Source organism: Salvelinus alpinus, chromosome 6 (assembly GCF_045679555.1).
Source record: "Salvelinus alpinus chromosome 6, SLU_Salpinus.1, whole genome shotgun sequence".
NCBI classification, from domain to species: domain Eukaryota; kingdom Metazoa; phylum Chordata; class Actinopteri; order Salmoniformes; family Salmonidae; genus Salvelinus; species Salvelinus alpinus.
In genome coordinates, this window is record NC_092091.1 from 68,877,183 (window position 1) to 68,888,613 (window position 11,431).

An 11,431-nucleotide genomic window follows, 5' to 3' on the forward strand; every position below is an offset into this window, starting at 1 on the left:
CAGGTCTGATATGGCTCAAACAATAATGCCAGGTTGTTTGTATTCTGACAGTAGGCCAGCCACGCAAGCCCTCATGTCCACTAGAAGATCGCATACATTTGGAGAGACCATGGTAAGATTTGCATTTCACACATGTATTATGAAGTTACCGAACAGAACTTTCGACCATAATTGTGGAAAGCAGTCACTAACATTAACTAGTTAGCTAGCTAAGTTGTTTATCAATAACTGGATGTTGGCTTCTCTCAATGTACCCAGCCTTCAACAAGATCTGGAGAACGCACCCCATTGAGGTGTGTCCAGAATGAAATGCGCCATCTCTCAACCCCATCTTCTAGACTCAAATCGAGATCAGGGTCGGGCAGCAATATCCTCAAAACACCCAAGGTATGACGAACAGCCAAGCTATGGGCCTATGGATCCTGTTCACTGAACTATTGTTTGAAATGTAAACTTTACCTTCTACTTCTCCCATTCTCCCTACAGAATGATGCTGTGTTCATCTACACAGACCCGTTAACACATTGCCCTCCACCATCTGAGGTCCTATGCTCTCCTAGTGTTCCAAAGCCCAGTGATAAAACTACTACCAGTGATACAGCTCCTACCGCTGAGGACACAGCTGTTTATACAAGCAGTGGACTTGGAGACATTACCTTCAAGTCCTTCATCTGTGCTGGGGGTGAGGTTGAGGTTTCAGAGCCTTCAAGGGTTGTAGACGAAACCATCCGGCTACCCAAGAATCAACTGAACATCTCTTCTCTTCCTGGCTATGATGTTGAAAACACATGTCTCTCTGACAGTATGGTTACTCAATGCTGCGACAACCATGTGGATCACGTCTATTGTGATTTGGAAAGCGATTTGGCCACAACTGAAGCTGACCTGTCCTTTAATGGGGGTTCAAACGCCAGTCTTAGCGTTCCACAGTTCACCGATATAGCCCACATCACTGAGACTGTTACTGGCGGACAGGGAGATGTAACGTTTAAATCTTTCATCTGCACCGGAGGGGAGGTGGAAGTTCCAGAGGCTTCCAGGGTGGCACTTGAGACTATACTCCTACCAACGGATCAGCCTGCAAACCACCATCAGCCATACAACGGCAGTGTATATCAAAGTGTTATAGTAGATGACTTGGACATGCAGTCCATCGATGACCACGCAGATCATCTCTATTGTAATATGGCCTCCTCTAGTGCACACCTTTCCTTCAAAGAACCTACACATTGTGGTCTTCAAAATAGTACTTTGAAATCCATAGAGATGGTCCATACCAATGAAGAGTCAACTGATGTTCAAAATGCCACTGGCGGTCAAGGACATGTGACATTCAAATCCATCTGCACTGGGCTTGAGGTTGAAGTCTCAGAGTCCACCAGAGTGTCTGAAGACACTATCCTCCTACCTGAGAATCAGACCAGTCATCTACCGTACAACGACAGGGTCAACCCAAGTATCATAGAGGAGCAGTCCTCCGATCATGCAAAACACCCTTACAGCCATGTGGAAAGTGAAGGTGCCGTGTGGAAAGCGGACACCGCTGCCATCAGTGAGCCCTCAATGGGAAATGCATCCTTAAGGTCATTGAAGGACCTGGATGATGTCGCCTGTCAGCTTTTCCCTGAAGGCCCCAAACAGGGTTCTTCTCCTCATGATGAAGACAGCGCCGTGGTTCCATCTATGCAGTTGGAAACTGACCGCTCCCATTGCAATGAGTTTGGAGCCTCGGCCAGGAGCTCCACACCTGTAGATGAGGACAACCCATCGATAGTCTCTCACTCCCATTCTCATGGTTCAATGCAGGAGTCCAGTGGGGCCAGAGACAGCGCGCTGGGTTCAAGCAGTAACGCTCCTCTTCTCTCCAACACTACAGACGAAGCGAGCTCTGAGAACATTGCTGACGTGTTGACTGAGCAACCCAAGATCCCCTCTGTAGCGAGGTGGGCCGGCGGTGGTGATGCTTTACAGTTTGAGATCTTCAGCCCCGTTCTTAGCACTACCCCCATGACCAGAAGAGGGGGCATTCAGAAATCGTCTTTCGCCCAAATGGAGGATTCCACTCTAGAAAACGGCAGGGGCTGTGTCCTCAACTCTGCTGAGGGTAGCTTCGTTGTCCCGGCCAACCCAGACAGCCGACTCTGGGCTGCCGTCCTGGAGAGCCCCATGCCTCTGCCCAAGTTCAACTCGACGGCAGTGGGTGCCGCATCGACCCGCAAGCCCCCTCCTTCTCTAGACCCAGTCACAGAGACTGTGGAGACGAGGGTAGAAGTGGATGTACCTCATGTAAAATCCCAACCCAAGGTGGAGAAAGTAGAGATGGGTCTTTTTGATCATTTACCAAGGTTGGTTTGTGAGGAGCCCTTTCAGCAGCAACTCATCCAGATGGCCCAATTCCTCATCCTGGCATGGTGCAAGATGGTCCCTGTTAGCAACCCTGCCCTAGCTCCTACACCTGCTCCCGCCCCTCCTGTAGTGGAAACTACAGCGGGGACCACGGCTGTAGAGTGCCACAGCATGTGTGTTGGCACCACTCCAGTGAGGCAGGCAGACCGCAGTGCCAACACCTCAGGTCAGTTTGAGAGGAAGAGGGAGTTTTCTGTGTCTGACGCCTGCACCAGCACCGAGACTCTGCTCTGGAAGTGAGTATTGGACTGTGTGTGTTTGTGAGTGAGAACTCTGTAAAATGTTCTGTGTTTATGTAATATGAACCATGTAAATATTGTTTTTTGGTGTTTGTCTGAGAGAAGTGTGCACAAGTATTTCCCGTGTGTTTGTAACTGAGTTGACTATTTTCTCTCTGTGTCAGTCTGGCCCCTGGGAGCCTGTGCGGGGTCCCCAGACAGGAGCTGGAGCAGAGGCTGACCTCCACTCTCATCATGGTGGAGGCCCTGGTGCAGCAGCTGTGCACAGCCAGGGGACAGGGCCACTCTAGGGGCCCCGGGCCCTCAGAACTCAGGGACAAGCTGGTCCAGACCGACCACACTGAACTCAGCCAGACGGTAACCTACAAAGACCTGTATGTGACGGCCCTGGAGAGGATCAAGGAGCTAGAACTGGACCAGACCACTCTACACAACCTGCTTCACAGCATGCAGGACACCAGGAGCACCATGACAGCCCTGAGTGGAGACACTGAGGTGGCTCTCAGCAGCATGAGGCAGATAAGAGACCTGGTTAAAGAGGACCAGCAGAGCCTGGTTACACAGTATGGTCAGATGAAGTCCCTTTATGAGAAGTGCAAGGAGACCCAGGGCAGGATGGTGCAGAAGGTCCGAGACACCCTGCAGCAGAGAGAGGACATGAGGAGACGGATGGAGGAGGCTTACACCGCCAAGGACGCAGCCTTCAGTGTGACCGAGCAGCTGAGGGCTCACTGTGCCGTGCGTATCTCTGAGCTGGAGGAGTGTGTGGGATCTCACCAGGAGCTGATGGCTGCCCTGAACAAGACCTACTCAGAACAGGTAACACACACACAGTCTGAGATAAGGGCTAGAGGCAATAGCCTGGTTCCTGGCTTATGCTTATTTTGGTGCTGTGTATTTGTTTTCCCGTGCTCATGTGTGTCCTTACTCAGGTTGCATTGAACAAGGCCTACGTGGAATCCCTCAACTCTGCATCTGAGCTCCTGAGAGGAACCATGAGCGATCACGACAGTCTGCATCAAGAGGTATGTCTTAACCTGGAGGCTACATTGTCTTGTCAGGAAAGAAAAGACATCCAACAGGTTGCAATGTGTTGTTTTGTTCTGTACGACGTGTGTGTAAGATGTCATATTCTCCCCAGCTGAAAACAGCAAGGCGTCTCCTCCAGAGGACAACTCCTATACTGGTGAAGCTGAATGAGAAGGCAGCCAACGCTATAGGAGAGAGAGACCAGCACCTCTCGGAGAGAGACCAAACTGTGGAGGAGAGAGAGCAGGTCTGACCTCCCTTTTCTCTCTCATATTCCTCATCTCCTACACCTCACAATGTCTCTACTGCCTGTTATATTTGCTCTGTTTGTTCTCTGTTATCTTCTGCAACTCGTCTCTCCACAATGTTATGGCTTCATTCCAATGCGTCGTGGCTCACTTCTACATGACAGATCCAAGAGGAACTGGACCAAACCAACATGAGTCTCCAAGATGCCAGACAGGAGATTGGGGACTTGAATCTGCAGGCCACAATCATGAATTCGGGTAGGGATTGAAACAAACCAGTTTAAAGTGTTATTGTGAGTTTAAAAATAAGTGCTGATATGTTTATTTTCTAGCATTGTCATTCTCTCTCCCTCTTGCTCTCCCGCCTTCTCCCTCTCTCAGAGTTGGGTGTTCTGCGTCAGAAGCTGAGTGAGGGAGAAGAGGAGCGAGTTCAGCTGGAGAGGAAGGTCACGGAGCTGTCTGCCACCGTCTCCTCTACCCTGGCCTCCTATGCCTTCCTAGAGCAGGCCCTGGCTGCAGAGTCCACCAAGTCAGTTCAAAGTTCACTCTAAGCTGTTATGGTGCTTCAACTATGGCAGTTGTCAATTAAACTTTTTTTTTTTATATATAGAGAAAAATAACCTTAACTTTGTTATTTCAGGTTGCAACAGTCATGGCAAGAAGTCCAGCAAGCTACCGACCGGGCCAACCAGTAAGTAAACTCCTCAGCTACCTCATTTCTCTTATCAACACTACTATTTAAATCTGTATTTTACCATTGAAATGGGCTATTCTGATGTATTTTTATGTTTAGCCCCATCACATTGCAGCTATAAATATGATTTAACATGAACTAAGTCACACATACCTTTTGCTATTTGTTATCATTAATACACATTGGTTTAACTATTAAAGCATGTTTAGCCATTGAGTTTAATTAAGCAATAAGGCAGAGAACCCAGGGATAACTCCCGACTAAGGGATGTTCTTAGGCCTGAATCAAGGCAGAGGGAACAGCCCTTAGGAGGGAGTTATCACATGATAATCCCCGGGTTCTCATGCCTTATTGCTTTTATAAAACAGTTGCCAACATATTAATAAAATCTAGATTTAGATTTTTTTCATTAAACATTATTTTGAACGAGTAAATTTGTTTTTGTGTTCTGGTCATTAGTTCTCAAGTTTTGACCCAGTCGTTAATTCGAATCATTCTTATCAATCCGCGTTGCTATGCTAAACAAATCATTGGCATGTAGCTAGCTAGCAGAGATTCAATGATGAGATACAAGAACTTCAATAAATAATGATTTATTAAATATCCAATAGGCCTACATAGGCAGCACTGCACTGGTTAAGCAATGAATGGAATTCTGACTGTTTACGGTTTCCATGGTGAATTATTCATTTTGTGTTCAAGCCTACTGGCACAGGAGAAATCCATTTATAAAATGATACATTGTTGCAAGGTCATAGAGGCAGACAGGTCTTTTATACAACCCCTAACTGTTGCAAACCAAATAGTAGCATGGAAAACTAATATGTAGATGCTTTCTTTACCCCGAGGGATATAAAGTTTATGGATTTCCTGCCTGGGCTGCAGGACAGTGGAATTAGGACATGCTATTTTGTGGGAGGAGTTGTCCCACAACTCTCGCATATCAACCAATCAGCATCCAGGATCCAAACAACCCGTTTTATAACATTTCATTGAACCCCTCCTATGTCCAGGTTGGAGGGTGCGTTGGTCCAGTCAGAGCAGCGTGTATGTGAGCTGTCCCAGGCTCTGGCCCACAGCGAGGAGCAGCTGAGCCAGCTGCAGAGCCACTCCCACAGCCAGAGCCTGCAGCTGCAGAAGCTCCATGAAGTCCGCGTGCAGCTCAACAGCATGATGGAGATGAACGAGGTAGAGGGACCTCTGGATATCTCTGCAGTACTGTATGTGGTGGTGCTCTCTCTTACTTTGAGTTCCTCTACCTTTTTCTGTCTCTTTCTCTGCTCCTTACCAGTCTCTCTCTCTCTCCTTGTTTTACTCTGTAGATCTCTCTCTTTCTCTCCCTCTCTTCCTGTGTTCTGATCCTAAACTCAGCCGTGGTGAGTGCTGTGTGTAACAGCTCTGTTCCTCCTCCCCTGTGTAGTTCCTACAGATGGAGAATGATATGGCCAGGGAGCAGGTGGTGGAGAGTGAGGGGACCCTCCGGGCTAACCTACAGGGGCTCAGGGAGAGGAACATCCAGTGTGAGGACCTCAAAGGAGCCCTCAGCCACCTCCAGTAAGACCCAGTAACACTCCCTGTGGAGTCATAGTACATTTAGTTATTAGACATTATTATTTATTTTTAATGAGTTGAACTGTGAGTTCTGGGGTGTGTGGGGGGGGTTGTCTCGTATGACTACATGGGACATGGTTATTACAAACAATTGAACAATTGTCTTTAACTGATTGTGTGTGTATTTGTGTCAGCGCTGAGAGGGAGGCTTTGCAGGCAGAGCTGGAGGACAGTCAGGCCAGAGCCCAGTCGATCCAATTGGACCTGGTAGAGCAGCTAGCCCAGGCTGTTACTGACGTCACCCTGTTACACCACACACTGAGACGACTGACCAATGATGTTCACACTGCTCTGACCACCAAGGTAATCACACACACCCTGTTACACTGCACACACCCTGTACTAGTCCATAGAAGACTCAGTCTGTTGTGATGTGTGCCGTTATTTCAGAAGCCAGAGGTCTGTGGTAAAGACGAGGTGTCCCAGCCCTCCCTCCATGTTGAGCGTCATCCCTCCACCTCCTTCGTGGATAGCATCATGGTGGCCATCACCACTGACCTGGCACAGGCCAATGACACACAGCCCCCCTTAGACATGACAGAGGAACCACAAGCTGAAGGGTTGGGCAGCGAGACCAGCGCCTTCACTCGCCTCGCCCCCATCACTCCTAAAAAGTGTCAAGGTGAGGCCTCCATTGCATCTCCCCAGGGTGGTTGCTGGTAGCCCCAGGGGGGTTGCTGGTAGCCCCAGGGGGGTTGCTGGTAGCCCCAGGGGGGTTGCTGGTAGCCCCAGGGGGGTATCTGGGTTCTGTTAAGTAGGGTACACTGTAGAAAAACCTTACAACGAAAATCTAAAGTCTGTGTTCTTATTGGACAAGTTCGTAGCACCTCCCCTGTTTCACTGTTTCAAAACGTCTCCAGACTGAACACAACCCATTTGTTTGTCTGTATAGATGTGTCCTGGGCCCAGTCATTAAATGCCTGCCCTTCCTGGTTTCAGTGGTACCTCCAGAGGAGGAGCAGAGTAGTGTGGTGGAGCTGCTAGCAGACCTGGCTAACACAGTCTCTGAGCTCAGCTCCACCATCACACAGCTACGACAGAGCAAGGACACCGAGCAGGAGGCACTGAACAACACCATGTAAGCACTGTGACGTGTGTGGCATTTATTTTGTGTTGAGATGTGAAGCTTAGAGTTTCTCCTTTAAGCATTCAATTATTTACTGTTTTATTTACCTTCCTGGTCACCATAAGTCAGTGTTTCCCAACTCTAGCCCTCCAGTAAGCCCAACACCACACATTGTTGTAGCCCGGACAAACATACCTGAACTCGTTGAGGGCTTGATGATTAGTTGACAAGTTGAATCCAGTGTGGGAAACACTGCCTGCCCTATGTCAAGTTCCATCATATTAGGGTTAAACCCAGGGTTTCCCAAACTCTGTCCTGGGGACCCTACGGGGTGCACGTTTTGGTTTTTGCCCTAACACCACACAGCTGATTCAAATAATCAACTAATCATCACACTTTGATGCACAGGGTTTGGGATACGCTGAGTAAACCTAACCAATAATTGTATTGCGATACTAGCTGTGGGCTGCAGGGGGAGCAGCAGGCCCAGGCCCACAGACACAGGGCTGAGGTATCTGAGCTGAGGGGCCAGCTGAGCCGTCTCCAGACCCAGCTCGGCCGAGACCAGGTGGCTCTACAGAACAAGGCCCAGGTGAGACACTACACTGCTCTCAGATCAGACCGTACAACTAAAAACACCAGTTTTAGTTACACTTAACTTCTTACCTGTGTTACTGTATTTGTGAGCTTATTTGCAAAGTGCTGCCAATACTTGTGCATTATAGATTATTTTACTGAGAAATCTAGACATTTGTTATTACTTTCTTGGCTACAGGACATGAGACATGTCTGATTACTTGACTGACATGGTATTTTGGTGAATAGGGGTCTGTGTGACTGAGTCTGAACCCAGGTCATTTGTTCTGTTTTACCAGGAGGTTGACACTATGAAGAGGATCTGCAGTGAAGTGAATGAGGCCAGGGAGTTTCTTTACAAGCACAAATCTGAGAAAAAAGTAAGGGACTATATTGCTTTTTCGACCAAAAAATACTTGGTTGGCTACATTCACTTTATTTAGACTTCCTAAAAGTTCTTAGGCAACATTTTATCCTCGTGTGAATTGTCACCTATATGCCATGATGTGCTTCCATTTAGCCTATGTTACGTTGCTGCTATGTTCTGTATTTGTGTTCTGTAGGAGCTGCGTAGGGAGGTGGCAGTCCTGCACCGTTCACTGCACCAATCACAGGTGGAGTCCCAGGCTCTAAGGGAAGAGCTAAGAAACACCGGCAACCAATCAGCACACAGCATGCATTCCATGGACGACAAGATCCGCCTTTTGAAAGAGGTACAATCCAGACCATAGGTTGCCTGTTATCCCTGTAAGAACTGTTAGGGCAACCCTACGGTGTCCATGTCCCTGCTGTCCCCACACCTAGACACTGGGCGTTCTGCGCAGTATATTTCGATCTGAATGCGCCACAGCGCCCTACAATACCCAACCTTGGGTTGTTTTAAATTGGCCACAATTACATCTCAAATACATCCCCTCACACCAACCCTGCAGCCTTGAAAGACGAAGCAATCCTCTCACTCCAACACTAGTTGTCTTTGACAGGCAGTAGGACCTTAAACACTGTCTCCACCACAGGTGGAAAGACTAAAGAGGACTCTGTTGGAAGCTGAGGAAGGAAGAGCAAAGCTTCTGGAGAGAGCCAAGAGACATGTAAGTGTCTATACGATCTATACACAAGTGTGTCACCCCGCCTCTGATTTGGTAAACATTTGAGGGATGGGCCTAGAGAAATGTAACCCCACTCAAATTTCCTAGGCAGAGCTATGGATATCAAAATTATAGTTTTAACCATGTTATGAGGCTACAAAGTGTTTTACATTTACAATGTTTACAAACATTGGAGTTAAACACGCTTACATTCTGGGTTCTGATGGGGTATGCCAGTTGAACTAAGCTCATGAGGCATTTATATAAGTTATATTCTTCAAGAATCAATGGGTGTTAATAATTAATTTTAATTATTAGTTAACTTTTAATTATTATTTAATTAAAAGTCCAAAAATGTATGTTGCAACTAAGGATTCCAGCTTTAAGGAAAGCACTTCATATGTACAGTTGAAGTCGGAAGTTTACATACACTTAGGTTGGAGTCATTAAAACTCATTTTTCAACCACTCCACAAATTTCTTGTTAACAAACTATAGTTTTGGCAAGTCGGTTAGGACATCTACGTTGTGCATGACACCAAGTAATGTTTCCAACAATTGTTTACAGACAGATTATTTCACCCACTGGGAATGTGACGAAAGAAATAAAAGCTGAAATAAATCATTCTCTCTACTATTATTCTGACATTTCACATTCTTAAAATAAAGTGGTGATCCTAACTGACTTAAGACGGGGGATTTTTACTAAGATTAAATGTCAGGAATTGTGAAGAACTGAGTTTAAATGTATTTGCCAAAGGTGTATGTAAACCTCCGACTTCAACTGTAAGTGGTATCCAATGCACAAGTCACCATCTTCAATGTTCCCCTCTGTCTCTACAGCAAATGATCCACGACACCAACCAGAAGAAAGTGGAGAAGGAACTTAGAGTCCTTGACGATATGATTGAGACGGTCAGAAAGGTGAGAGTACAGGGATATACATTTTTCTGTTTGAAATTTAAAGGTAGATTCAGCGATATGACATAGATGTTGAAAGTATACAGCATAGTGGGTACATTTCCACAATAACTAAGAGCACTGAAGCGCGAGGCTCCACTTCTCTGCTGTTTTGGTCCTGTGGCTGCCAAGTTGTAAAAGCGTGACGCGAATCCGTGCACATGCGCAAATACTGTGTGAGAGCGAAGTCTTGCAACTTGCTCATCTCAATATCTGCAGTGCTGCTTGTGGCAACGTCATTTTGCTGAGTCTACCTTTAATAGAAATGGTCATATTCATGTGTTACTTGGTGTATATTGATAGTTTGGCATTAGACTTGACACTTTTTCCTTTTCTTTCTCTACAGACTTTGTCTTCTGTCCCTGACGTTGTCAAAAACTGCAAGGAACTCAAGACTCTAGTCGAATATCTTGGTTAATGTCATATTATAAACTGAAGTTTTAAACAGTTCTGTTTTTTTTAAAAAATGTTTTCTTAAACCTATTTGTACAAATAAAAGAATCCGGTAACACGTATGAGTAGTTTTGATGGAATTGATTTATGTTAACCATATTGTAAATGTTTACAGCATTACAATATACAGCCGAACACTTCTGCAATTGCAAATGGCATCAAATTTAGTCGTCATAATATTTCAGAGCGTTCTGGTTTGATAGACTTGGAACACTCAATGAAATGATTCCAACCGCTCTCCACTGAGTTAATTTAAAAATCTAAACTTCAACAGAATGGAGTTGGATTGAAATGTTTCTGGGTTTTCCATGAAAGTACATTCACACATTGTATGTATTATGTACAATTTACCAGTACAAGTATGGCTTTACATCAATATGTTACTCTCACTTTTATACATTACTGGATTGATTGATTGACATTACAATGATGTGAAGTGGAATTCATTTTGGGGGTAAAAAAACGAACATCTCCAAAGATATATATTTTTCAATTATTTATAATTTGTTAGCCCACTGACAACTACAGAGGCCTCCTTGTTACGTGTTGAAAGAGCATGCAGTTATAGCTTAATTGGTGGTTGGCAAAATCAATGATGTATTACAACGGTTTCATAAATCTTTCGACAAGTAAAATCCTATTTGACAAGTAGGTCATTTCTTGATGTTGTTCTGTGAAATGTCATCTAAATCATTTTCTGTCTGCCGTGCTCCTCGTCGTTTCTGCTTAGCTGCTTTTCAATACGACTGATTTTATTTTTATATACACCGTCTCCAAACCACGTGCTGTCATCACTGTTCTCAAATAGTTGAAACAAATACCTAAGACGTGAGTTGCTGTCGGCTCCAAGGAACGTATCCCACAGTCTATCCAGGTGGATTTGTGAAATTGACTTTATATTTGATTACCAGTAGGAGATTAGAATTTGTATTGTCAAAAGGACTTGATATTTGATAACTTAAATTAGTAAAACTTATCTGCAGATTTATTTAGACTAACTTCACCCATTTAGATTCACGTAATGCATGATGAATATAGTCAATGTGTCTATCAACAACTACA

General features: G+C 45.5%; 1 protein-coding gene across 1 annotated transcript in view; it reads left to right on the forward strand.

The window, feature by feature from the left end:
• The window catches only part of spag5 (sperm associated antigen 5), an 83,315-nt gene extending 72,884 nt beyond the window's left edge, over positions 1–10,431 (forward strand). The window contains exons 2-21 of the mRNA XM_071407604.1: positions 52–112; positions 259–387; positions 487–2,642; positions 2,810–3,464; positions 3,578–3,670; positions 3,787–3,921; positions 4,087–4,180; positions 4,304–4,451; positions 4,563–4,613; positions 5,630–5,804; positions 6,037–6,170; positions 6,362–6,530; positions 6,618–6,849; positions 7,167–7,305; positions 7,753–7,885; positions 8,169–8,249; positions 8,433–8,582; positions 8,886–8,960; positions 9,800–9,880; positions 10,263–10,431. Coding sequence (XP_071263705.1) covers positions 74–112; positions 259–387; positions 487–2,642; positions 2,810–3,464; positions 3,578–3,670; positions 3,787–3,921; positions 4,087–4,180; positions 4,304–4,451; positions 4,563–4,613; positions 5,630–5,804; positions 6,037–6,170; positions 6,362–6,530; positions 6,618–6,849; positions 7,167–7,305; positions 7,753–7,885; positions 8,169–8,249; positions 8,433–8,582; positions 8,886–8,960; positions 9,800–9,880; positions 10,263–10,334 — 4,941 coding nt within the window. The 5' untranslated portion in view covers positions 52–73 and the 3' untranslated portion in view covers positions 10,335–10,431. The remainder of the gene's footprint in view (positions 1–51; positions 113–258; positions 388–486; positions 2,643–2,809; positions 3,465–3,577; positions 3,671–3,786; positions 3,922–4,086; positions 4,181–4,303; positions 4,452–4,562; positions 4,614–5,629; positions 5,805–6,036; positions 6,171–6,361; positions 6,531–6,617; positions 6,850–7,166; positions 7,306–7,752; positions 7,886–8,168; positions 8,250–8,432; positions 8,583–8,885; positions 8,961–9,799; positions 9,881–10,262) is intronic.
• The last annotated feature ends 1,000 nt before the right edge of the window (positions 10,432–11,431 follow it).